At 36.4% G+C, this 27,189-nt stretch overlaps 14 protein-coding genes across 14 annotated transcripts; 7 read left to right on the forward strand and 7 right to left on the reverse strand.

The window, feature by feature from the left end:
• Positions 1–459: 459 nt before the first annotated feature.
• AC631_00380 (uncharacterized protein) lies at positions 460–1,911 on the forward strand (the record flags this gene model as incomplete). Its single annotated transcript, XM_015609210.1, has 1 exon — positions 460–1,911. One exon carries the CDS (start codon positions 460–462, stop codon positions 1,909–1,911), a length of 1,452 nt encoding a protein of 483 aa, XP_015470027.1.
• Positions 1,912–3,211: 1,300 nt separating this feature from the next.
• On the forward strand, positions 3,212–5,992 carry SWI4 (SBF complex DNA-binding subunit; the record flags this gene model as incomplete). The annotated part of the gene is made up of 1 exon (XM_015609211.1): positions 3,212–5,992. One exon carries the CDS (start codon positions 3,212–3,214, stop codon positions 5,990–5,992), a length of 2,781 nt encoding a protein of 926 aa, XP_015470028.1.
• A 265-nt stretch (positions 5,993–6,257) lies between these two features.
• On the forward strand, positions 6,258–7,106 carry AC631_00382 (uncharacterized protein; the record flags this gene model as incomplete). The annotated part of the gene is made up of 1 exon (XM_015609212.1): positions 6,258–7,106. The coding sequence occupies one exon, from the start codon at positions 6,258–6,260 to the stop codon at positions 7,104–7,106; it is 849 nt and encodes a 282-aa protein (XP_015470029.1).
• A 112-nt stretch (positions 7,107–7,218) lies between these two features.
• On the reverse strand, positions 7,219–8,781 carry UGA2 (Uga2p; the record flags this gene model as incomplete). The annotated part of the gene is made up of 1 exon (XM_015609213.1): positions 7,219–8,781. One exon carries the CDS (start codon positions 8,779–8,781, stop codon positions 7,219–7,221), a length of 1,563 nt encoding a protein of 520 aa, XP_015470030.1.
• A 415-nt stretch (positions 8,782–9,196) lies between these two features.
• Positions 9,197–10,834, reverse strand: AC631_00384 (uncharacterized protein; the record flags this gene model as incomplete). The annotated part of the gene is made up of 1 exon (XM_015609214.1): positions 9,197–10,834. One exon carries the CDS (start codon positions 10,832–10,834, stop codon positions 9,197–9,199), a length of 1,638 nt encoding a protein of 545 aa, XP_015470031.1.
• Positions 10,835–11,463: 629 nt separating this feature from the next.
• Positions 11,464–13,323, reverse strand: AC631_00385 (DUF2264 domain-containing protein; the record flags this gene model as incomplete). Its single annotated transcript, XM_015609215.1, has 1 exon — positions 11,464–13,323. The coding sequence occupies one exon, from the start codon at positions 13,321–13,323 to the stop codon at positions 11,464–11,466; it is 1,860 nt and encodes a 619-aa protein (XP_015470032.1).
• A 399-nt stretch (positions 13,324–13,722) lies between these two features.
• AC631_00386 (uncharacterized protein) lies at positions 13,723–14,958 on the reverse strand (the record flags this gene model as incomplete). Its single annotated transcript, XM_015609216.1, has 1 exon — positions 13,723–14,958. One exon carries the CDS (start codon positions 14,956–14,958, stop codon positions 13,723–13,725), a length of 1,236 nt encoding a protein of 411 aa, XP_015470033.1.
• Positions 14,959–15,403: 445 nt separating this feature from the next.
• Positions 15,404–16,639, forward strand: AC631_00387 (BNR repeat-containing protein; the record flags this gene model as incomplete). Its single annotated transcript, XM_015609217.1, has 1 exon — positions 15,404–16,639. One exon carries the CDS (start codon positions 15,404–15,406, stop codon positions 16,637–16,639), a length of 1,236 nt encoding a protein of 411 aa, XP_015470034.1.
• A 1,058-nt stretch (positions 16,640–17,697) lies between these two features.
• Positions 17,698–18,210, forward strand: AC631_00388 (uncharacterized protein; the record flags this gene model as incomplete). Its single annotated transcript, XM_015609218.1, has 1 exon — positions 17,698–18,210. One exon carries the CDS (start codon positions 17,698–17,700, stop codon positions 18,208–18,210), a length of 513 nt encoding a protein of 170 aa, XP_015470035.1.
• A 34-nt stretch (positions 18,211–18,244) lies between these two features.
• Positions 18,245–18,796, forward strand: AC631_00389 (uncharacterized protein; the record flags this gene model as incomplete). Its single annotated transcript, XM_015609219.1, has 1 exon — positions 18,245–18,796. The coding sequence occupies one exon, from the start codon at positions 18,245–18,247 to the stop codon at positions 18,794–18,796; it is 552 nt and encodes a 183-aa protein (XP_015470036.1).
• A 304-nt stretch (positions 18,797–19,100) lies between these two features.
• AC631_00390 (uncharacterized protein) lies at positions 19,101–20,714 on the reverse strand (the record flags this gene model as incomplete). The annotated part of the gene is made up of 1 exon (XM_015609220.1): positions 19,101–20,714. One exon carries the CDS (start codon positions 20,712–20,714, stop codon positions 19,101–19,103), a length of 1,614 nt encoding a protein of 537 aa, XP_015470037.1.
• A 576-nt stretch (positions 20,715–21,290) lies between these two features.
• On the forward strand, positions 21,291–24,356 carry AC631_00391 (uncharacterized protein; the record flags this gene model as incomplete). Its single annotated transcript, XM_015609221.1, has 1 exon — positions 21,291–24,356. The coding sequence occupies one exon, from the start codon at positions 21,291–21,293 to the stop codon at positions 24,354–24,356; it is 3,066 nt and encodes a 1,021-aa protein (XP_015470038.1).
• Positions 24,357–25,134: 778 nt separating this feature from the next.
• UBC8 (E2 ubiquitin-conjugating protein) lies at positions 25,135–25,716 on the reverse strand (the record flags this gene model as incomplete). The annotated part of the gene is made up of 1 exon (XM_015609222.1): positions 25,135–25,716. One exon carries the CDS (start codon positions 25,714–25,716, stop codon positions 25,135–25,137), a length of 582 nt encoding a protein of 193 aa, XP_015470039.1.
• A 405-nt stretch (positions 25,717–26,121) lies between these two features.
• AC631_00393 (uncharacterized protein) lies at positions 26,122–26,589 on the reverse strand (the record flags this gene model as incomplete). The annotated part of the gene is made up of 1 exon (XM_015609223.1): positions 26,122–26,589. The coding sequence occupies one exon, from the start codon at positions 26,587–26,589 to the stop codon at positions 26,122–26,124; it is 468 nt and encodes a 155-aa protein (XP_015470040.1).
• Between the last annotated feature and the right edge of the window lie 600 nt (positions 26,590–27,189).

The following is a 27,189-nucleotide window of genomic DNA, read 5'->3' on the forward strand; positions in this document are numbered from 1 at the left end:
AGCCGTGACTGGAACAGTTTGCCCCACATACATATAAGTTTCAAATTACCTATCTCTATATTGATGGGAGGGGGGACTTGAATATGATAAATGGCGTAGAAGGGAACTGAAACGTGAGTTGAGGACAAAGACTAAAATTTAACTTTACTCCAATTTAACGGATCACGTACCTTAGCATATAGGTCTTAATGAAACACTACGTGCGAATGAATATGAGAGATAAGCGTTTCATGCAGAAGATCGAACGATAAGTGGGTGATATCAGTATATCTAACAATGCTGGTAATTCACTCTGATGAAACTGTTTTGTCTTATCAGCGATTCCCAATACGGAAATCGATGCAGCGCAATGTCGCTTCTCAATTAACGTCATATTAAGCAGTAGCTATATAAATAAGGGAATGGAAGGCATGCTTTGTGAAGCTGATAAGAGGTAACATAAGGTGGTTGAAGTACAGTATGACCATTTCAGAGATAAACGAAGAAGATAGACAATGGGAAGGCCCATGTTCTCAATTGATGCAAAATTCTTTCATATTCCAGGCAAAGATTGCCGAACAGGTACCAAAGGTGATAAATGGGAATGGAATTAGAATCACAGTGGAAAACCCTGAAAATGGCAAAATTACTGACGTCATTGATGGTATGACTGGGGCTGCGGTTGGGTCTTTGGGATGGGGCGATCCAGAAGTGGTTGAAATAATCAACAGAGCAGCCCGTAACACGTTTTATTCTTACCCTGCCATTTTGGGAAATGAATACTCCGAAGAATTGGCTAAGTTTTATATATCCAACTCTCCTCCGAATGCATTTGCAGCTGCTTTGTGGACTCTGTCAGGATCTGAAGCAAATGAAAATGAATTGAAGATTATACGGCAATACCATGTTGAAAAGGGAAATTTCAACAAAACCAAATTCATATCACGAAAGACTTCATATCATGGGTTCACATTAGGTGCATTATCTATAAGCTCGAATGCTAGAGCTGAAATGTTCCAGGAAATTTTGTTGCCCCAAAATCAGTGCTTGAAAATGGAGGCCTGCTATCCATATCGTAACAAAGCCGATAATGAAACATTAGTACAATACTCTGATCGCTTATTATTAGAACTAGAAATGATGATATTGAAGGAGGACCCAAAAACTATAGGTGCTGTCATATTAGAAACATTACCTGGTACGTCATTGGGTACTTCTCCCCCTACCCCAGGGTACTTACTGGGAATTAGAAAACTTTGCACCAAATATGATATCTTATTCATGTTGGACGAGGTTATGTGTGGAACAGGTAGAGCAAATCCTAATGGGGGTCTCAACTGCTGGGAAAATTATCTATCTCCAGAAGAAGGACCAGATATTCAGAGCGTGGGAAAAACTCTAGGCTCGGGTTATGTCACCATTGCTGGTGTTTTGTTAAGCCCAAAAGTAAGAAATGTTTTCATCGAAGGGTCAGGGAGTATTCTTGGTTCTCATACTTACTCTTGTCATGCCTTCAATTGCTTTGTTGCGTTGGAAATACAAAAGAGAGTCAAGAAGCTTAAATTAACAGAGAATATTTTCAAGATGGGTAACTACATGGGTGAGTTATTAATAGAAAAATTAGTGGATACTGCGATAGTTGGTGACATTAGAGGTCTCGGGGGGTTCTGGAGTCTAGAACTTGTCAAAAATTCTCAAACAAAGGAAATTTTTCCTCTATCATCAAATATGGCATATCGTTTGCAGGATAAATGTTTCGAAAATGGTCTAAACATTATGGGCACTCAGGGATGTGCCAACGGATCTGGCGATATTATTCTACTAGCACCCGCATTCATCGTAACAAAAGATGATATTGAGGCAATTGTTCATATTGTTTACATGTCTATAAAAGATCTTGAGCAAGAGTTAATGGATGAAGGCATTTTGTAAATCACCTGTTTAGAACTTGTATCTTTGATATTTTAATTTGATTCACTCTTAGTAATTTTTACATTTTTTTGCATCAATAATCAGAATTACGCGGTAAACTAACACCGAATGAAGACTAATATCAAATGCTCTACATAGCTATTAATACTACTTATTGACCCCAATGATTATACTATGCTTTATTAAAGGATCCAGTATAATGTTTTTTTCATTTGTTTTACGTAAAAACGCATTGCCAGGTGTTGGTGTATCTGTGGAATTTAAATTGATGGCCAAACAATCATTCACGTCTCAATACATGCTAAAAGCCTTCTGGCCACACCACAAACCGTAACCAATATTGACGGTTTTATGGCAATTGATACCACGACTCCCACAAAACAAAGACAATCAACGATATATCTATCGCAGACTCATATAGTGCTCATATAAAGTTTATTTCCTTCTCCAGAACAGCAGTGCATACGTTGCTGCAGATTTGCTACCTTATCTTAAGCCTCTCTCCCTCGCATAGTAAAGTACATTCCATTGTAATAGACAACTCAGCTCTATTTCATTCAGCATGTTACTCCCCGTACTGCTCCCCATATATCTGTGTGTGAACTGTCACGCAATATTCTCACATTGAATAATGTGGTCTACCTCTCCATTTTCAATTTTATTTCCTTTAAGCACCGATTTATTAAAAATTATTCCAAATATATATGCATCAGTATTGATATATTGGTGTCAGTCATCAGTCATCACTCGTTAGTCATCATTAAATTTAGGTTCGATCCCACCAGGAATACGAACTCAAAAGTATCTTTCTCTAAACCCTTCTTTCTTGCATTTCCCACACAATTTTAAAAACTATGTCCACCAAGGAGTGTCTATTACCTTTATTATCTACCAATGACCAATACTACTGGCTGCTAATGACTATTGTATCCTAGTAGTACTAATTCCGTAAATTCTAAGCAGCACCCTGTATATAGCTATCTATGGTTTACGCGTTAAAATTTAGGGCAAATTTGAATTGAAATTTAATCCTCTGGACTTAATTAAGAGGAATTCTTGCTAATAAGTCAATTATATTGTTTTTATTAAAGCATAGGTACCAGTTATATAATTTGCTATGTCACTTGAGGAACCGAAAGTGTACATTGCGACATATTCAAGTGTAAGTGTCTATTTTCAATAGGAAATAAAATTTTCATGATTAGTACCGCTGAACGGGCGGATTACGCGTCCAACATACTAACTAAGATAATTTCAACAGACAGATGTATATGAATGTACTATAAACAATTCTCCCATCATGAGGAGATGTAAAGACGACTGGGTCAATGCTACGCAAATTTTGAAGTGTTGTAACTTTCCGAAGGCTAAGAGAACGAAAATCTTGGAGAAGGGAGTGCAACAAGGATTGCATGAAAAGATCCAGGGAGGGTACGGTAGATTTCAAGGGACATGGATCCCGTTAGCAGATGCGCAGAGGTTAGCTGCTAGCTATGGTGTGACGCCAGATTTGGCTCCTGTGTTGTATCTTGACACCAGTGATCCAAATATGGTTATACCCAAAAAGGTGAAGCAGGTCAACAAGGACGGGACACCCGTCAAAAGAAAGTACACGAAAAAGGCCAAGAAACCAGAGGATACCCCATCGAAGAAGGTGAAGACTGATGGGCTCCAGGGCCATCCACAAGAGTTTAATCCACAAAATTCCTTTGAATCGCTCTCCCGAGCCCAACCGCATATGTCTCAAAATTCACAGCTTGGTGCATCATCACAACAATTGCAGTACCAAATGCCTCCAGGTGGTCAACAGATGCCTCCTACATTCACCCAAACTGACTTTATGAATATGGGAAATGGTATGCCGACATTCACAGCTCACAACCAAGCAATTCAAAACGAATTCCAGAATTATCAAATGCAATTTCAAAGGTTTCAGCATCAACAGCAACAACCTCAGACTCAAGCACAACAAAAGTTTTATCGTGCAGGTGCTCCATATACAGTTCCTGGTATGCCACCTCAAGCACAGATGGTCGGAGGCTTTCATCACGCAAAATTGCCCCTGTCCCAATCTACCAATGAGACCAATTTATCACAAGACGAGCATCAGAAAGATTCGGATACTTCTCTATCATCCAACGAAGAACAATTCAGTGGTGACGTTAAATCCAATATGTACACGATGAAACTGGGGAGTCACTTAACTGGAGAGATTGAAAGCCCTAAAGATCATGAAGAATACAATTCCTATTCAGCACAACTATTGAAATTTTTTAGTGAAGATAATTCCAATATTCCGTACTTCCTTCATAATCCACCCTATGATTTTAATATAAACGAAGCCATCGATGACGAAGGTCACACTCCTTTACATTGGGCAGCTTCTATAGGAAACTACGTTTTGATTCATTTGCTTATTTCAAAAGGTGCCAATCCTTTGGTTGTAAATAGTTTTGGATTAAACCCTTTATCTAAATTGATATCATTTAACAACTGTTTCGAGTTGAAGAACTTTCCTAAGGTTTTAGACGATCTTGAACTATGTTTAATAAATACGGATATTAATGGAAGAACTCCATTACATTATTTGTGTCAATTTTCAAAAGTTAAATCGAAATATGAAAGCTTAAGGTACTACTTGGGTATCATATTAGCCAAGTTAACCTCATTATCCAAGAATGCAAACAACAAGTCAGTAAATTTATTGAAAAATGTTGTGGATCACCAAGATGTCAATGGTGATACTTGTTTACATTTGGCTGCTAAATTCGGGTCCAATAAAATTTTCAAATTCTTAATAGGATATGGCGCAAGAGATGATTTAGTCAATGTAAACAACGAAACACCAAGATATTTGAATATGCAATATAATCTTTTAAGCAATGGAAATGAATTTGATCAACAGCAATATCAACAGTTATCAGGCTCACAGCGTGATTCGCAAGAAATACAGCATGAAAATCAACACTCAACCACACAACCCGTACAAAATCAAATATTGGCAACTCCTATTCAACATAATTACCGCAGCAATGCTATTGAAACTCCAGACACACAACGAACAACTGTTCAAGATGACGATATAGATGATGAAGAGGATTCAATCAATGCTAGAGTTAACAAGGAACAATTAGACCAGTTGATGAAACAATCACAATCTAGCAATGTCGAAGACAACAAAGAGAATATATTCATCGATGATTCTTTGAAGTCCTATAACCAGATGTCAACCCCAGTGCGAAATCCAAAGACTAGTTCTAACTTATCTACCTCATCATCTCATCAACCATTGGCCGTTATTTCCGAAAGAACTGTAGAGAATACTCCTATAAAGAATGAGGACAAGAAGTTTGTTTTAGGATCATCTATTATGCAAACTCACAAGCCTCACCCTCCAAAATTAGACGATGAAGGTAGAATTATAGAAGATTCGAAAGAAGTCGAGGAATCCGGAGATATTGATCTGAAAACACTTCTGATGACTGATTTATCATCCATGGTTACTGGAATGATCAATTCGTTATCAGACTCATATAGTCAAGAATTAACTCATTTAAAAGCAACTTACAAGAAACTTCAAGCAGACTTGGCAGAAAAGGAAAAATCCAATGATAAATCACTTCATAAATTTGAGGCCTTATTGAAAAAAGGTGGAATCGATAACTTCGAGAGCATTGAGCAAGGCAAGGCTGTATTACAAGACGAAATCAAACTTCATGAACAAGAGTTAAATGGTAAAGAAGTTGCTTTGCTTCAAGCATTGGAGAAGACTCAAGCTTATCACCTAGCCAACTTAGTTGAAAAGCACGAACTGAACGCCGAGAACGATGATGGGGATGATACTGGGGACGAGTTTAAAGACGAGGAAAGATTGAGTTTTGCAATCGAATTGACGAATCTCCAATTGCAAAGAAATAAAGTAATCAACGAACTTACCAATAAAATAAAGAATTACGGGATTGATTCTAAGATGTACAAGTATAGAAAGTTGATTAGTTTGAGTTGTGGCTTGAAAGTAGAAGATATTGATGGCTTAATTGATGGCATTGAAGAATCCTTGATGGAAACTTCAATGACTTAATTACAGTGGGTGCAAGAACGTTCCTTTACATATAAACATTATTTTTAAACATTGTAATTTAGTTCTTTAATACAATAGAATAACTTTATTATAGCTAGATTATTACTATATTGACCTGTAAGTCGTTAACGTATTGGCCTAAGACCTTGAAATCAAAAATCGTGCACGAACCGCGAATTTTCATGAAATAAAATCTCTACTATTTTGGTTGAATAACAATAGTAGATAACTTAATCCTTTCATATCTAAGTATATCTTTATAATAATGACCAAAAATACTTTCAAAAGACAAAAGCTAGCACTGCAGCCGGCTAATATCCCATCAGTGCCTGCTACTGTATATGAGACACCTAAAGAATCATTGATCAACTTTCCTTCTTCGATCATGAATGGTATAACGAAAGAAGGTGGATTGGTCTCATTGACATTCAAATCAATAACGTGTGCTAATTTTGTTGAAAACTTGGATTGGATGCGTGGTGCATTAATAAGGAAAGATGAAGAATTTGAACCTACTAGAATAAACGAGGATGTGTTTAATGGAGAGAAGATGATAACAGAACTTAAGCAAGATATTCAAGCCTTAAAAGAAAAACCACAACAAGTAAATACGATAGATGAAATAAAGGTTCTACAATCCAAGTTGACAAATAGTTTAAAAGATGAAGAAAGTTTCCGTAATTTTGGCATCAACTTGGTTAAGCAGTACGAAATTGAAAATCCAACGAAGAGTATCAATTTCAATAATGAAAGTTATTCCACAATAACAAAAGCGGAAATTCCAGGTGTTAAGGTAAGTAAGTTTGAAGATGTGGAAAATCCCGATCTTTCAGCTTATGAGAGAAAACCGGTTGTAGAACCACCAAAAGAACTAACACCAGAACCGGTGGCGGCACCAATACAGGAACAGACACCTAGTACAGTGCCAATGGTTTTGAATAATAGCAACAATTCGACACCAGAAATGACACTGCAAAACTTTCAAAATACAGCCGTTCAACAACTGTCTAACAACCAGGTCTCAGCGTCGCCTTCGGTACAAGATAATAATGTTAATTCTACTTACCCCAATCAAACATTTCACAACTCGCCACCACAAGAAAATTACTATTAATCTATCTATATAGAAGTGATCTAAACAATAATTCGAATGGAACATACTAGTTTGTATTGTTTAGTATTTTATATATTATTTGTATAAATAGAGTCAGGAATTTGATCATATTTTAATTTAAACCACCCAATACAACACTCTTGATAATAGTGTAATCATTAACACCGTACTTCGATCCTTCTCTTCCAAATCCAGATTCTTTAACACCACCAAATGGTAAAGCTGATTCAGAGATTGCACCAGTATTTGCACCAATCATTCCAACTTGCAACTCTTCTGCAACATTGAAAATCCTATTGATATTAGTTGAGTAGAAATAACCAGCTAACCCAACGTCGGTGTCGTTTGCTAAGTTGAGAACTTCTTCATCAGACTTAAATTTAATCAATGGTGCTACAGGACCAAAAGTTTCTTCGTTGAAAATATCCATTTCTCGTGTAACATCACCAAGGACGGTCAAATCATGGAAATTTGCTCCAAGGTCCTCACGTTTATTGCCTCCAAGTAGAATTTTAGCACCTTTAGATGTTGCATCTTCAATATGAGACCTTACTTTATCCATAGATTTACCATGTATGAGTGGCCCATGTGTTACTCCATCAGCTAATCCATTTCCTAGTTTAACTGTTTCTGATAATTTCTTAGTAAGCTTTGAAACAAATTCATCATATATAGATTCATGAACAAAAAGTCTATTGGCACAAACACATGTTTGACCTGATGAACGGAATTTAGAGGCAATTGCTCCATCAACAGCCTTATCGATATCAGCATCATTAAAAACAATGAAGGGTGCATTACCACCTAGCTCCATTGATAATTTTTTTAAAGTAGAAGACGATTGAGACATTAAAAGCTTCCCAACATTGGTCGAACCAGTGAATGAAACCTTCTTTACGATAGGATTCTCGCACATTAATTTACCCACCCCTGCAGCATCAGATGATGGTAAAACATTCACGGAACCTTTAGGAAACCCTGCTTGTTCTGATAAGTAAGCTAAAGCTAAAGCGGATAACGGTGTTTCAGAAGCTGGCTTGATAATAGTGGTACAACCAGAAGCAGCTGCAGCACCTAATTTTCTAGTAATCATTGCAGCCGGGAAATTCCAAGGAGTTAATATTCCACATACACCAATAGGTTGCTTCAATGCTAAGATTTTAGTGCCAGCTAATGCAGAAGGGATAATATCGCCATATATTCTTGGTGCTTCTTCTGCAAACCATTGGAAAAATGAGCTTGCATAAGCTACTTCTCCAAATGCATCAGCATAGGGTTTCCCATTTTCAAGGACAATAATCTTTGCCAAATCATCTTGATTCTCTTGCATCAATCTATACAAATTCATAAGCAAATCGCTTCTGTAGCGTCCTGTGGTCTTCTTGAAATCACTAAATGCATCATGAGCAGAATTGATAGCCCTTTCATAATCTTCTGTAGTCATGGATGATACGTCAGCGATCTTTGCATCCGCGCATGGTCTTAGTGCTGGGTTATTGACTTCAAATGTGGAATTATCACTACTATCTACCCATTGACCATTAATATACCCTTGAGTTCTGATGAGATCAGGGTTCCTTAAACTGGATAAAATTTTGGAAGAAGAGTCATACGTTGAGTACAATCTTCTTCTATAATTTGCCTTAGCAATGTTAGATATAGAATTTCTTAACATACTTTTAAAATTCGGATTAGATTATATATATGCGGTTGTTGGAGTATATTGCAGCATTGCTATTTGATAAGTAGAACAGAATCTACTTTATTTAAATGGAACAAAACTATGTCTTGTCGCGCTACTGCACAATCGCTGGTAAGGTATTCTAGAAGAGATATTAGACAGCATTGAAGGAAGGACATGTTTTCACGGAGTTAAATTGTAGATAGTTCACGATTTAAAATCCACTGGTCTATATAAGAGCACTTAATAATAATTCGATTCCGATAGTTCTACAGAAGTGTTTTAAGTCCATGATATATACTAGCATATAAAAATCATACGACAACTTGAGCATATATATAGAAACTAATACAACATAGAAGGAGCCTGCCCTTTATGCACAATAATGGCTATTCGTATTTTGGGATCATTATGCAAGACTCTTGTTCTGATCAAGTTTTTCTTCAAGATGTGTAACAGATACACCTCCCTTGTTTTCTTCATCTAGACCATATTCAAGAGCACGATCACCAGCTTTGTATCCCACGGTCACATCTTCTCCAAACACTTGAGCAACTTCTTCCAAACCAAGACCCTTAGTTTCTGGGAATATCCAATATACAATATTCATTTGAACAACTAACCATATACACCATACAATGTAGTATTTCCAAGTTATTGCAACCATTGCAATATTGTTCACATAATTATTGAAGAAACCGACCACATTTCCAGATAGTTGATAGAGAGTCGCCCCTTGAGCTCTCAAATGGAATGGACACACTTCCATAACATAAGTCATAGATACAGGTGATACAATGTGATAAAATCCCAGGAAAAGATAGATCATAGCAACGACGCCTCTTCCTAAGCCCTTATTTTTGAAATCATGCTCCTGATTAATTGCAGATAATATGGTCCAAATTACATAAGTAATACACATAAGGATGTAGCCTCCGATAAAAGTTTTCTTACGTTTGAACTTATCAACAAATGTTGCGCAACCAACGGACCAGACTAAACCATAGACAGTCATACCAATATTGATTTTAAGCTGGTCGTTCGTCTCGGTGATGCCAATATTGGTCAAGACTATTTGTAAGTAATATGAGATAAGTGCGTTTCCACAAAGTTGTGCCATAGCTGGGACAGCTAGAACAATAAATAACCTACGAAGACGTTGCTTAGACCTGAACCATTCACTCCATTTACTCCTCTTTTGCATTTCCTCTTGTTCGATAATTGCCTTGATTTCAGCCATCTCGAAATTGACTAATGGACTGCTTGCATCCCCGCCAGCATGGTACTTGATGAAAAACTTCTCTGCTTCATCACTTCTACCCTTGCTAATCAACCATCTTGGCGACTCTGGCCCAAAAAACGCAAGAACTAATTCAAGAGCAGGAAAAGCACACTGTAAGATGGATGGAATTCTCCAAGACCAGTTATTATATTTCATGCTTGAATGATATGGACCCCAAGTCACTAATGCAGCAACAAAAGAACCAAGAGGCCATGATGCCAACAATAAGGCTGTCACAACTGGCCTCTGGGATGGAAATGAAGTCTCTGCCAACAAAGGTGAAGCTGCTGCCGATGCAAAGCATGACCCAACACCAAGTAGGACTCTTGAGGCAGTAAACATTCCAAAATTCACTGCACCACCTTGTAATGCGGCACCTATAATGACAACAACACAACCGAACATAACAGTCAACCTTCTTCCCAAGTAGTCGCATACAAACCAAGTAAACGGAATCGAGATCAATGTACCAATTGCAACTCCATTAGCCATGGTACTCAATCGACTCCCGGTAGGCTGATCAAAGTACTCTCTCCAGCTTGGAAGTGTCTGCAAATTATTCATCATACTACCATCGTATCCCGACGTAACTTGAGCCAAAATTCCTCCCAAGAGAAAAATATTTAATTGCAACAACCACGGGTACCGAAACCATATTTTTTCCAATTTGGGTGTGACATCAGCTAGAGTATAAATTTGATCTGGAGCTTCAATTGAACTATTCCTTGAGTTTTCTGGAGAAATATTTTTTTTATCCATATTCATGGTTTACCTTGTAATCTTTCTCTTTCTTATGCTAGTATCATCTATGAAATCTCTCTGTTTTATATACTTTTCACAGTGAGGTTTAATTAATCAACTGGTATTTGATTCCCCAGACCTAATTCTATAAATTATTCGTTCTAATATCGAACCGAAACATGAAAATAGGATTAACGTATATCATACAGTGAAGAGGTGGGGTCCTTCATTCCCCATTCGTGTCAGTTTTGGTGTTATTCTCAAATTGTCAACTATTGGATACTGAACTACAGCAGGAGTAAACGCATAACACAGCGGAGTAAAATCGCAACTATGTAACGTCACATTATATTAGTTGTCGGACTTCTATAATAAGATTAATGTGCGACTAAACTCATATACGTCACCCAGACCCCACTAGATTCTATCTGAATAAGGGAATATTAAATTGGAACGTGCTAACAAAATTACATATATTGATCATTGACTAGTATTTTTGATAGTAAAGGAAAGTTGTACAAAACTGTCATACGATTGTTATATAATATGCAACAAAAAGAGTTGAATTTGAATCAGAAGAGTAAATTTCTATTCCCCCAGCAGGTAATTTAAAAATGAATGTCATTCAATTTCCATACATACAAGTATTAAATCTATATATTACATCGAACTCTCTTTGAATTTCCCTTTAAGTTCTCTAATTCAGTTTTATTTGGAACAGTTAAATTTTCTATCCATTCCAGTTTAGAAAACTTGACTGTTTTGGGTTGGGAATAGACAGCGCATGCACAAGTCGCAGTGGAATTCGGTTTAATAGAGCCTATCAATTGTGGCAACATCACTTTGGACGCCATTATATTGGCATTAGGTTCAACCTTAGACACATTAGGTTTTCTTAGACCGAAAAGGTCGACTATAAAGCCGCAATCTTCTTCTGTCGATATTTCCGCATAATTGTTGGAACCAGTTTCCACAGATGTTTTCTTATCTCTATCATTTTTAAATGCAATAGCAAATCCGCCCTCTCTAGTATGAACTTCCTTATTAGATTTATTTGTGATTTCATGTATTCTTACGTGATAAGTACCCTTTTGCAATAACCAAGATTTAACCTCAATCTCAGGGTTAGGTGACCATTCTGAGTACAAACCCCCTTCAAATATCCAGGACCTATGATCCTCCCTAACAAAGAATTCTCTCTTGTTGAAACTAAAACCGATCATATTGTCAATGCATGCGGATTCAAAATGCCCCGAGGTAGTTCTAACGCTAAAACCATATCTAGTACTATAGGCAAATTTACTATATTTCTCACATTGATACTCATCATTCCATGGTCCACTGACTAATGCAATTGTGTTTCCGGTGTTATGTGAAATATGCATTCCTGCTACGCTTAGAGTCGTATCTTCTAAGGATAATTCTGCAACATCTGTTGACCAAAATGGATGAGACGTAGGCAACATTAACGGAGCAAATGCCTTGAACGCCCAATATGGAGATTGAGGTGAATTGTACCTTTCAGACATAAACAAATTAGGATATGAAAATCCGACAGACAAAATTTCACTTCCAAATACAGATATTGGTTGCTTGGACCACCATTGCAAATTTCTCAAATAAATGCCTTTCATTACCCCCCATGGAATAAATGGATCTTCTTCAACATTTAGTACACTTGGTAGTATTCCCCAAAATGCAACTGCTGCAAATCTGTATGTCAAAGACCGACCGTATGGAAGTGACGCACCACTATCACTGAACCAATTTATGAACTGCTTCGCAAAGATCTTAGCTCTTTCTACATATTTTTTAGATCTTATCGGATCCTTATCGCGCATCACAATCGCATAAATTAAGCCATAGAAATGGAATGCATACGCGTTGTAGTAGTCAATTCGAAAGGATTTTCCATCACCATACCAACCATCTTCTAGATACATATTTTCAATGTCATCTAAATAATCTTCTGTCATACTTTTATTGAACTGAACCCCCACTTTAGTTAATCCCAAATCGATTATGACTCTAAAGAATTTCCAATTATTATGACAAAACTCACAATCTCTTACTTTAAGCAAATACTTGGACAAGTTCCTTTTACCTTCAAGGGTCAATGGATCCCATGCGAACTCAGGAACAAAGCATAAAGCAAAACCAATTGCTGCGATATCTACTAATGTTTGATCGCAGCTCTTTGGCTCACCCCAATATTCGGAATGATTTATATTCGTTCCATTCGTAAATCCTCTTTGATACAATTCCCAATACTTGAAGTGACCACCCCCATAGACGTAGGGAACTATTCCCCATAGAGGCCTAGCAAACCCTTCCAATTCTGCAGAATCAAAAACAAACGACGCACCAGCTGCTCCTAGACTTACCCTTGCTCCACCTTCCGAGAAGGCTTGAACCAATGGCTCAAATAATTGAAACATGCCATCAACTACATCAGTTTTTGTTTGATATGGGTTTAAAGACCACGCATTAAAGCTTGATTTAGTTTGGTCCATTTTTATTACATACAAGATATTGATACATTAGAAAATTTGGCAAACAGTAGATATATATGCGTTGGGTTAGGATGTTTATATTTCCATCCACCAAACGGTTACCTAAAATAGGAATACATCGCTTATTAGTTGATTTTACATTAACTCCCTATTAATTGATTAAAAATAGAATTCAACATGCTTGAAACAATTAAGCATTGTAGATGTTTATATTCCTCGGAAAGATAGAGAAGACTAAATTGCTCGAACTTTTGCACTCAGTAATAACATTGAGTGGTCGAGAGTAATACGTATTTTTCTATTTTCATAAATTTTATAGCCAAAGCTTTGTATATTAAAGAAAGTATCTAAATAAAATGTTACTGTCTAAAATTCTGCATTGGATGATTCGTGATTTGCTTACTGAATTAAGCCTAGTTGCAACAATTTATTACCAATGGTTAGAAAATAGTAATCTGCATAGACAAGCCCATGACTTACCAATCTTTCATAAGTATCTGGATTATTGTTAATAGTCGCTTCTGCCAAAATTGTATCCCTAGCCCCAATATCTACAGTTCCATCTTTCCTGAAAGAAGATTCATTAGTGTACGCAAAATTAATGGTGTCGTTCACAAGTCTCAATCCGCTGATTAGATACCCAGTTTCATTAGTTGCTTCATAAATCTTAATTAACCCAAGGGCACAAATCATAGCAGCAGAAGTATCTTTGATTTCTTTATCTGGAGCACCAAAATCCCAAGCTGGAACCCCATCATCTGGCAATTTAGAAAGAAAGTATTCAGCCAATCCGATCGATGCGTCCAAGAACTTTTTCTGTTTGGTCCACAGGTACGTTTCAACGAACCCTAAAACAGCCCATGATTGACCCCTAGACCAAGTCGTATCATCTGCATAGCCCTGGTTAGTAAATTTGGCCTTAACAGAACCATCATTCAAGTCATAATTTACAACATGGAAGCTTGACCATTCAGAGTTCCTGAAATGATTCTTTAGTGTAACTTCAGCATGTTTTGTAGCAATTGTAGATAATCGTAAATCGCCAGTCTTACTTGCCACATAATATAACATATCCAAATTACACATATTATCAATGATGACAATAAAATCTTCATTTTTATTAGTAAAGTTGTATCTCTTGTTAACAGCAGTATCCCAACTTCTAATACAACCAACAGTTTCATCAAATCTAGAGGCTAGAGCATTTGCAGCTGTCACCAAGCAGTCTAAAGATCGTGAGCTTTTGCTATATTCGTATTCTCTTTGGAAAGCTGGCTGAATTATAAAGCCTAAATCGTGTGTATCCGTTCTAGGTGCTTGTTCAAACAAACCTTCTGCCCACCATCTCGCAGCATATTCTAGCTTTATTTGATTCACGTTATCTGTTGGAAAGTGAGAAGAGAAGTTCTTGCATCTTTCCAACAAACAGTATAGAGACCCAGGAAAAAATCCTGCTGTCCAATGGTCAATGTCTCTAAATTCGTATCTCCCGAATGAATATTCTGGGGTCTTTATTGGAGGGTTAGGCTGATCTAAGTATTTAATTGCCACACCCCAAATTTTAGCGATGGTTGAATCTCCATATAAGTTAGGCTCGATCCGTTCCAATAACGTTTTGGCTTCAGTCAAGGTCATAATATCGGGTCGCTTGTAACTTGTTTAAAATCAATGATTAAATATTGCATATTTCATAATTATCTCTCAATAATCTTGTTCGAAGCTATTTATAGCCTCAGTACACCATCTACTAGTGATTGAAGAAGTATTATTCATACGAGAAGCCTCAGAATTCTAAATCGTCTTCAATATAAAATAGAGTTACCGTAATCAGGCTTATATTTGGTGGGGGAGGGGAGTAGCAAAAATATCAAGCTCCACTTGGTATAAAGTGCATATTTTATGGCTCCATGCTACAAAAAGATTAGAGGTGGGTTATTCTTAATAAGCTTGATTATTTAATATGTGTAGTGTAAAGAGCATGGAATTAGGGACCGATCCCAATGGCTGGAGGATCAATTGTTGTTCTTTTCAACAAGATGCTATTATCACTTTTGGAATATACCAATATGTATCTTTATATATGCCAAGCGATCAAAACGATCCTAATGGCAGCAGGTTGACAACAATTGGAAGAAGACGGATGCCAGATGGCCAATGGAAATTTTTATCTTTCAAGGATTATTATCAGACAAAAGATGATGGCCATAATATTATATCTATGGGCATTAGTGGTGATGGGATCATACATATGGCCTGGGATATGCACGGTGATGGTATACATTATAGACAGTCTAAGCATGGGTTAGCCTTATCGGAAGATGAAGACAATTGGTGTATATCTTCATTTGGAAAAGTATTGGATTCACTTGATGGTGATGGTAAAAAGTACGTGTTCGATGAAATCACATATCCAAGGTTTTTGACCTTACCATCTGGTGATATGCTTCTAGAATTTAGGATTGGTAGATGTGGACTCGGGGATGAATATATTTACCGTTTCTCAAGCACGACTCATATCTGGTATGAAGTTTCTACTCCGGTCATCCAAGGTGTTGGAAATAACGCTTATATTCATGGATTTGACTACAGTATTGACAAAAAACTACATATCAGCTGGACTTATCGTGATTTTGTTGAAGACAGAACAGAACAAACTGATAATAAAGTAACTTCTCAAGCTGGACCGAATGGACCTGAAAACAACCACGATCTACACTACGTGTACTCGCCAGATGAAGGCTATACTTGGTATAACGGTGAACACGAGAGGTTGGCTCTTCCAATTAACATGAATTCACCATCATTAGCCGTTAGTATTCCAAAATTTTCTGGAATAATGAACCAAGAAGGACAATGCGTTGATGGTAACGGAGGAGTTCATGTACTTGGACGAGAAAGTGGTTATTATTATCATTATTATCGTAACCCTATTGACGGATTATGGCAGAGAAGAAAAATTAACAATTATGTAGGAAGGTTATTTGGTGCAAGAGGGAAGATATTTTGTCAAGATTCGAATCCTAACATTATATATGGTCTTATACCATTAAATGCTGAGAAATTTGTCATTGTGAGGTCTCAAATCCAAGATAAAAAAAACCTAACTTATAATCAAAGTGACTTCGATTGGAAGGTTTTACATACTTTTGAGGGTTTGGATGGAGAACCAGTATATGATAGATATCGTAAGGATAATACTGTTTCCATATTACAAAGGGTAGGAAACTTAGGCGTAGATGATTCAGCTAATCCTTTTTATGATAACAAAGGATTAAGAAAAGTAATTTTAATAGATGTAAATTTCACCCCCATATAGTTCATAGTTTATGAATGCGATTTTTGCTTATTGACAATGTCTAATTTCTGAGTTAATAAATAGGTAAAAAGATTCGGTCAATCGAAAGTTTGCTAACAACACAATTTTACTTCATTCTCGCTTGAACAGTAATGGACAACTGAAAGCATTACAGCATAGTCTTTTATGATGCCAAAAATCTCAAATCAATTTAAATCAATATACAAAGTGAAAATTTTCGCGTAGATTTCCTCTCTCGAAATTTGCAGCTATATTATGCCGCAAGTACAAATATAGAAGTAAGATTCTCTTACATTCAAGAGAGGTCAACGTAATCCTTGCTGGAAAGATGTCCAAAAATGGTCTAAGAGGTTTTCAGAAATAGATAAAAGAACTTACGAGTAAAATTTATTGCGAAGGGATAACCTAACCTGATAGATATTTCGTTTGATATGCTTCTCAAGATCAAAAACTACATATTTTGTTTATAATATATTGCTACACTTGTTAAATTAAATTCTGTTACAAGTCAATATTTTCATTCAATTACTTCCTATCATCGGAACTGCAAGTTTAAAAAGTTCACCATTTCAAACCGAATTTTTAATTTTTTGAAAAAATTGCAAAAAGCTGTTAAAATGTGGGATTTTTTACATATGTCAAATATTCTCGGACTTTCTTTGTGTATCGAATTGAGATTCTTATATTTATGTCATAGTTTTATAGAACTATCTTATAGTTGGCAAAATGTCGAAGCAGAATATGTTACTAAATATATCGGAACCAATCCAATCTGATCTGTCACATGTACGCCACCAATTTTCAATCGTTTTCAGCACGAATAATACAATCAAGCTTAGTGGGGTACGACAATAGAGACCTCCTCTTCTAGTTTGAGGTTGAGGTTGGGGAACATAATTTCTATTTATGGATGGGTTCTAGTGGCATTGATATTCATGTAAAATAGTGATTCTACTACTACAATAATTGACTTATAATTCATATTTAATGTCAACATATTTCGCATTGTGCCAAGATCTATGAAGTAATTGACCTATATATCGGCGACATACTCAACAATGAAATTTATAAATATTTTATCGGTTGCTTCTATTTTCGCAGCAAATGTTCTCACTTCCCCAGTAAAAAATAACCATAAAGGCAACAAAGTAAATATTGGGAATGTCACTTATGGAGGCTTATTTTACGACATTAATGGTGATATAATTCAAGCTCACTCTGGAGGTATTTATCATGATGACCATTCAGGGATCTTTTACTTATATGGTAACGATTTCACTCATGCGAATACGAGTGATCCATTTGAGGCAGTAAATTTATATAAATCAAAAGATTTAGTTAATTGGAAATTTGTTAATGCATTGGTTACACCTGATAGTTATGGTTGGAATGATTCTAATGGGGGTGTTGAAACAGGATGTTCGGAATTTGTAGTTTTAGAACGACCAAAAATTTATTTCAACAAACATACTAACAAATACATCATGTATTCACACGTCACTGATAGTGCGTACAATAATAGCATGGTTGGTGTTGCTACTTCTGACAGCCTTGAAAATGATGTTTGCTAAGTGCTACAAGGCAGGTGGCTTAAAATCTTGGGATATGGGACTTTATGTTGACGATGATGAAGATAGTTCAGTCTATTTAATCTATTCTTCTAATGCCAATGGAAAAGGTACAAATGGTGCTTTGAGAATTTCCAAGTTAACAAATGATGGTTTAGACATTGAAATAGAAAATGTGGCAACAGGTAGAGGTCAGTTAGAATCTCCTGTTATTTTCAAGCAAGATAACAAGTACACCTTGATGGTGTCTCACACTAGTGGCTGGGCAAGCAATGATAACGTGTATGTGCAAGCCGACAGTATAGCAGAATTAATGAACGGATCATTTTCACTTTTTCTTGCTCCCGAGGGTACCCATACTTTTGATTCCCAGTGTCACTATGCTTTCCCATTGTCAGGTGTATCTGGAAACTATTCAAATTTCGTTTACATGGGAGACAGGTACATTAATCCAGGTTTAAACAATTCTGAATATTGTTGGACACCGATCAATGTGACCAATTCTGGCGTTTCTTTGATGGATGCCCATACGTGGACATTTAAGAATAAAGAATTTGTTACTCAGGGAAGCTGGAATCAGGAAATCTAGGCTTGTTGATACACTTAAACAAAATTCAGAAATTTCAAATATTTGCTCAAGATGACTTGACTTTTCTCTTATGTACCGTGTTTACAATGCAAATACAAACATATGCTTTAAACTTTCTAACCAACGCTAGTCATTTTAACATTAATATGGTATAATGCTAACGATTCAATAATTATTTCGTTCAGTCATTTGTAGAATATTCTCTGTACAAGTGCTTAATTAAACGTTTGAAATTAGTATATTAACTATCAGGAAAATATTGTCTACAATCAATATTGTAAAGTAAGAAAAATATTTATTCAAACTAATTTTCAATATGTTCCACTTTCATGTCACTTTTAGACAAATTATAATCTGTTCCATATTCAATAGCTTTACCACCAGCTGTAAAACCACGAGTAACATCCTCGCCGAAAACTTGGGCAACTTCTTCTAAACCAAGACCCTTTGTTTCCGGAAATATCCAGTATACAATGTTCATTTGGACAACTAACCAAATACACCAGACAATGTAATATTTCCAGTCTATAGCCTCCATAGCAATGGGATTCACATAATTGTTAAAGAAGCCAATTACGTTCCCCGAAAGCTGATAAAGCGTTGCACCTTGACCCCTCAATTGAAAAGGGCATACTTCCATAACGTAAGTCATGGAAACCGGTGCAACAATGTTGTTGAAGCCCATGAAAAGGTAAATCATCGCAACAATCCCTATGCCTAATCCCTTATTTTTGAAGTCAGACTGTTGGTTAACTGCAGATAATATAGTCCACACAGTATAGGTAATACACATAAGAATATAACCCCCTATAAACGTCGTCTTACGCTTAAATTTATCTACATTTAGTGCACATAACACTGACCAGAATAATGCGTAGACTGTCATTCCAATATTGATTTTAAGTTGATCATTACTGTTTGTAATTCCAATGTTTCTTAAAACGATTTCCAAATAATAAGAAATAAGGGCATTTCCACAAAGCTGAGCCATCGCAGGAACAGCCAAAACTATGAATAACCTTCTCAAGTTTTGCTTAGATTGAAACCATTCCGTCCATTTACTATTACGTTGTTCTTTCTCCTGCTCTATAATTGCCTTAATTTCAGCCATCTCAAAGCTGACCAATGGGCTGCTTGCATCACCACCAGCATGATATTTGATGAAGAACTTCTCTGCTTCATCACATCTACCCTTGCTAATCAACCATCTTGGCGATTCTGGACCAAAAAAGGCGAGTATTAACTGAACTGCAGGGAAGAAGCATTGTAGAATAGACGGAATCCTCCAGGACCAATTATTATATTTCATACTAGAGTGGTAGGGACCCCATGTCACTACTGCCGCAACAAATGAACCAAAGGGCCAGGAAGCTAAAACCATAGCTGTCATCATAGCTCTCTGCGCAGGATAGGCCGTTTCTGCCAAGAGTGGAGATGCTGCAGCAGATGCTAGGCATGAGCCAATTCCAAGCAAGATTCTTGCACCAATGAACATCCCAAAGTTCGTAGCGCCTCCTTGCAAGGCGGCTCCAATGATTATAATAACACAACCTAAAATAATAGTATATCTTCTACCAAGAAAGTCACAAAAGATCCAGGTTAATGGAATAGAAATTAATGTGCCTATAGAGACACCATTCGTCATTGTACCTAAGCGACTTCCTGCAGGATTGTCGAAGTATTCTCTCCAACTCGGAAGAGTCTGCAAATTATTCATCATACTACCGTCATATCCTGATGTAACTTGGGCTAAAATACCACCAAGGAGCAAAATGTTTAATTGAAGCAACCATGGATATTTAAACCATATTTTTTCAAGCTTCGGCGTAACATCTGCTAAAGTGTGCAGTGGCACGGCCACTTCATCAACTGACTCCCTTGACTCAACTTTGTAAACAGATTTGGTCTCCGACTTCATTTTAATTTAAGACCTTACCTTACGTGAAATATCCACTGAATTTATGTGGTAAAATGAGATATTTATCCTTTCAAAAGGTCTATTCATTTTGGGGTAAATGCTAGATATATGTATGGGGTTTTGAACCGGATCAATTAAAAACTTTCGCAGTTTGACATTCGCGAAAATAAATCCATATTGGTCACATTTTGGTGGGGGTAAATGGTTGCAAAAAAGGTTATTACACCGAAAATATTAGAGATTCTACATATAGAATGTGTAGATCTCAGTCAAGAAGAAATGACGTCATTAAACTACTTCTAATATACCAATCTCCCCGCGCATCTTTTTTCCCTACATAATTGTTCACGAAAAGGCAATGTGGGAGGGTCCCCCATAAAAATGATCACTAATACGGAAAGAGTAGTGAGAAATTGATATGAGATGTGGAAATAAGACTTCTGGCCGGATATTGTACCGCGAAAATCCCATTAGCCTGTATAGCTGGTATAAAAGATAGCAGTTTTAATAGAAATTCGTATGCTATTAAAACCAGTTTTTGATAATAATACTTTTAGAAGTACCTATATATTTGTAATGACATATAACGCGAAAAGTCTTGAATCGGTTCTTTCAAATCCAAAAATTGTCGAGATCAACAGACTAGATTCTAGAGCTTACTATTTACCATGTGACTCAACTTTAAGTCTTAATGGGAATTGGGATTTTAATTACTCACAGTCTCCCTTGGAGGCACCTTTACCACTCGACAAAAATGCAGAATTCCCGAACAAATTGACTGTTCCAGGTCATTGGCAGCTTCAAGGACATGGAAAACCACACTATACCAATGTTGTATTCCCATTTGCAGTTGATCCTCCAAATCCTCCATCGCAGAACCCAACAGGTACCTACCGTCGGACGTTTGTCGTTCCAGACGAGTGGAAATCAAAACCATTCTCATTCAGGCTTCGGTTCGAAGGTGTTGATAATTCCTTCCATATATTTCTTAATGGAAAGTTAATTGGTTACAATGAAGGTAGTAGGAATGCATCGGAATTTGACGTTGCAGAACATATTTTATTGGATGACGTTAATGAAATATGGGTTAGAGTTTATCAATGGTCTTCCTCTTCATATATTGAAGATCAAGATCAGTGGTGGTTAAGTGGAATTTTCAGAGATGTATACTTATTAGGATTCAACAAAAGAGGATTCATTGAGGATTTTAATATTGTGACTGATTTGGATAAAGACTACCTTGACTCAAAATTGACGATCAATCTAAAAATAAGTGCTGCTGCTCTCAATTACAAATTGCAGGTATTATTGAGGCGTGAAGGTAATGAAGTAATCAATGAGTTTTTCAATTTAGAAGGGTCTAATGTTAGTAAGTCATTTCAAGTGCGAAATCCGCTTAAGTGGACAGCAGAATCTCCAAATCTTTATAAGCTTGAATTATTAGTGTTAGTAAACAATGAAATAACTAATAGGGTAGAACAAGACGTGGGTTTCCGTAAAATTGAAATAAAAAATGGAACACTAAGGGTTAATGGAAAGTCGATATTACTTAGGGGGGTTAATAGACACGACCATCATCCCATGTTCGGTAGAGCTGTTCCATTAGAATATATCAAACGAGATTTGTATATCATGAAGAAACATAATATCAATGCTATTCGTACGTCTCATTATCCGAATCATCCTAATTTTTATGAATTAGCTAACCGTTTGGGATTTTGGATTCTTGATGAAGCAGATCTTGAATGTCATGGGTTCTTTGAAGCAGTCAGAAGGGCCGTAGGCGGCAACGATGATGCTGAATATGACGAAGAAAAGCTAAGATTATTCAAATTGGCAAACAAATTTACCTCGGATAATAAAGATTGGGAAACAGCCTATGTAGATAGGGCATATCAGTTGGTAAAGAGAGATTTCAACCAGCCTTGTGTAGTTTTATGGTCACTTGGAAACGAAGCATTCTATGGCTGTAACCATAAATCAATGGTTGCAAAAATCAGGGAACTAGACACTTCACGCCCAATTCATTACGAAGGAGACCTCGAAGCAGAATCTGCAGATTTGTATAGCAGAATGTACCCACTGTTGCAGACTCTTGAAAAATTTGCAAACCAGTCAGAAAAGCCATTAATTCTATGTGAGTATGGCCATGCAATGGGCAATAGTCCTGGACTTTTAAGGCAGTATCAAAATTATTTTTACAAATATGATCTGCTCCAAGGGGGGTTTATATGGGAATGGGCTAATCATGGCTTGTACGTAAATAAAAATGGCATTGACATTTATTGTTACGGAGGAGACTTCGGCGAATATCCTCATGATGGAGTTTTTATCATGGATGGTCTTTTAGATTCTCAACACAATCCAACTCCAGGATTAATTGAATATGCCAAAGTTATCGAGCCTATCGTGATTAAAATAGATAAAACCAAAATAAAAATCACGAATAAGTTTGATTTTATTGACTTAGATGATTACATTGCAACATACCAGGTAATTAATTTTTCAGATTTAGATAAAAAATTAATCAAATCGGGTGAATTAAGTTTACCGAAAATTAGTGCACAAGAAACGATTGAATTACCTTTACCAGAATATCCACAGACAGTTCTGTGTGGTACAAATTACCTTGAAGTTCATTTCAGAACAAGAAATCAGACCGAGGCAGTTGACTGTGGACATGTTGTGTCTTGGTCACAGTATGAACTAGAGAGGTTTCCAAAGAAGCTTGCCCATCAAACTTATAATAAAAATTTTATTGAATTCATTGAAGACAACCGTACGTTTCAAATTAAGAGCTCGTATACAAATTTTTCTTTTGATAAGATATCTGGTTGCATTTTAAATTGGGAAAGCGATAACAAGAATTTGATTACGAATGGCATCAACAATTTAACCTTCTGGAGACCAAGCATTAATAACGATGCACCTGTTGATGAGCCTTACTGGAGAAAATTTGGTCTCGACCATATGCAATATAATATTAGAAGCATCCAAATCAGTAAGTATCCTGATTCGGAAAGGCTTGCTTTAATCAGAGTCGAATCTTTAATTTCACCGCCAATTTTATCTTGGGGATTTAAAACTATTCAAGAGTATTCAATTTTTACGAACGAGATAAAAATTTATACAAAGTTAACTCCTGAAGGGTTTGAGGATGTATGTATTCCGAAAACTATTCCAAGATTGGGATATGAATTCGGAATTAAAGATGGCTTAGGGGATTATGTTAAATGGTTTGGAAGGGGACCTGGTGAAAGCTATAGTGACAAGAAAGAGTCACAAAAGATAGGTGTTTATAGATTACCATTTAATGAACTTGATTATTCATACGAATTTCCCCAAGAAAATGGTAATCATGAAGATACAGAATGGCTATTGTTAGAAAATGATGATGAATCGGGACTTTATGTTACAATGGAAGATAAAAGCTTTGGGTTCAAAGCATCAGATGAGTACGATGTCCAGGAAGCCAAACATCCTCACGAAGTAAAGCATGCATCGAAGTATGTTAGGATTGATTACAAGCAACATGGAATCGGTACAGGAGCATGCGGTCCAAGGGTCTTAGATGAATTTGAGTTCAAAATTTCCAAAGAGTCACCAATTATCTTTACTGTTAGTTTAAAAAAATTGAAGTAGTTAATGTAATATTGGAGTAGTATAGTCTGTGTAATATCATAATTATAAATCCATTACGCTAAATTCCGTACAAGCATTCTACTTCTTTTTAAAATATAATTCATTAAATAATTACTGTAGATGTTAAAGATATTGGAAAAGTCAGTTTTAAACAGACGGCGTATATTTTATCAAACAGTAGATTTAATAAGGAAAATTTAAAGAAGAGATAGCAGTTAAAAGAGAACTTTGTCTTGTTGCAATTATGCTGTTCAGAGAATATCTTTTTTTGCTTGCAATGGGTAAGCAAATTCTAGATCTGAAGGAAGTACTACGGAGATGGAACGAATAAATAAGTAGACGGAAGGGATATTAGACATTGCATAATTAATACTGATCCATGTTTATAATGTAGCTATTTTGAAGGACATAATGAATGATATGAAAACCTTCAAAGAAGAATAAATGGATATCCGAAATGCGGAGATAGGATAATATGTACTAAGACAATGCCACGAGAAATAGCTGAACATATAGATTGAACAGGAGTGTGCTATCAGTACATATTATACTTTTAAACCTAAGGAGCCGTTATGTAGGGGCATTAGATGCTGAAAAACATATTTCTATATATTTATATAAGCCTAATTAATAGCTTCTATGAATCGCATTACGGACATATGCTAACAACCACAGATAAATGTGATTGATTAACAGATAAGAACAAAAAGTCACCACACTCAACACAATCTCTCGAATAAAATAACCCAGTTACACTATTCCAGATAAAATAAAAAAGCTACAACTCGAATTCACCGGCAATCCCATTATGGTGGTCTTCATCGTCACTTGATAAGCTCCCAACATCACTCAACTCGCCGTCATCATCATCAGTATCATTATTATCGTCATTATCTTCGTCGTCGTTGGAAACATTCTTTGCATATCGAATCACATATTCCTTGACGGTTTCGTTATACTTTTTCTCATCCTTAGTCATTAATGTAGATGCTTCGGTGTTCAATGGATCACTTGGATTGGCATATCTCAAGAGATGTGGCAAGAAGTTTTCAAAAATATTCAACAATCCGAACATCGGCGACCAAGTTTGGTTAATTACATCAAGACAAACCGATCCCGACGTTTCATCAATATTGGGATGATAGATCTTATTGATAAATCCGATCGATGGCGACTTTATGGGGTATTGATCTGGTAGCTCAACTCTGATCTTCCATGTACCACCCGCATATGGTGTATCCGATGGCCCATGGAAAATAACATGAAATTGTTGAATGGAGTCATCAATGAGAGCAACGTCATGGTCACTCATCATTAGATCCATTACGTCTTTCTCTATACGTCTCTTCGGAGAACTCATTTTTTCCTAATTCTTTTTAACTTTGATTAATATCTACTATTCCTAAACTTAAAATAACAGCTAAACCAGCAAAAACGCTTTATTCGAAATAAAAACTTACAATAAATGTATATTTCTTAATAAGTCTCCTGAGGTCTTGCTATTTGCGTGCTTAAATGTTGCAAGGAAAGCTGAGGAGATAATCACGTGCAGTATACACTAATTATGGTCCAGTCATAGATCAAGACCAAGACTACAAACGTATAAAACATGCCTTAAGGGTATATTCAAGTTATAAACGGTCTATATTAGGTAAAATGCCACCAGTGCATACGATCCTCTAAACTGATATGTAAAATTAAGCATTTTGACAATCAGAAGGGGTTAAATAACCTAGGTTCGAGAATCGACGTAACGTAGACTGCTCTATGCCTTAATAGATGGAGTAACACCCTTCTTAACGATTGCCAAGCTGAATGGACAGGTGATGATTTCCTTGCCATCTTCGTAAAAGGTTGAAGTGGCAGGGTAAGTACCTCTGAGTAACATACCACCTGGAATCTTGTCAGGAGGGAAGGTGACAGTTTGGAACTCTTCGGTAGGCTGAGCTTCTTCGGAGACGAATTGCTTACGGGTCTTGAGTGGGATACCCCCCTTCTTAACGACTTCATAGTAATTTAACTTTTTGATCGGAGCATTCTTGACTCTGTATTGAATGGTGACGGTGTATGTCGAGTATTCTGGGATAGAGAAGTGGAGTTCTTGAGGCATGTTTTCCATATCTTGGGAAAACCTGAGACCTTCGTCAAAACCTTCGACTTTGATTTCCAAGGAATAAAGTTCGAAATTTTCAGTTTGGTATTGGGCAATGAGTTCTTCTCTGGATTTGGACATATTGAATAATCTGTATGAAATAAATATTAAGTATGGCTGATATACAAATGTATTAGAATTCTACTTTCATTCCATTCGTTTCATGGAAATTGGCGATATTTATATTGTTCTCTACAAAATCGAATATATCTTCATGTGATGATTGCGGTGCATGGTGGAGGCTCGTGTGAAAAAGGCATATGCTAGATACAGTTACTTAGCCACTACGATCCCTACATCAAAGATTCTTTCTGAACTTGTAAGCAGCATAGTCATCAATAATTATTCTTGGATAGTATTGATGAATGCTTCGTCATATTGTAGCAATTGCAGTGAATGTGAAGGTATTCCAAAATGTCTTACCGAGTATTTTTCATCTATTTTTCTGGTTGCGCTACAAAACTTTTAAATTAAATTAATGCATATGCCTAACGGTCAGCATATGCATATGAAATAGGCTGACCGTTGTATTGCTAGAGCGAGGTCTGAACGTACCCAAAAAAATGGCGGATTTAGAGCAAAAAGCATAAGGCAAAAAACAATGTTCTGTGGGGTCATATGGAGAATGTGAAAATTGTTGCTATGAAAGATGTGAAAGAATGAAACAAACTTAACTTATTA

Source organism: Debaryomyces fabryi, assembly GCF_001447935.2.
Source record: "Debaryomyces fabryi strain CBS 789 chromosome Unknown contig00004, whole genome shotgun sequence".
Taxonomy (NCBI): Eukaryota; Fungi; Ascomycota; class Pichiomycetes; order Serinales; family Debaryomycetaceae; genus Debaryomyces; species Debaryomyces fabryi.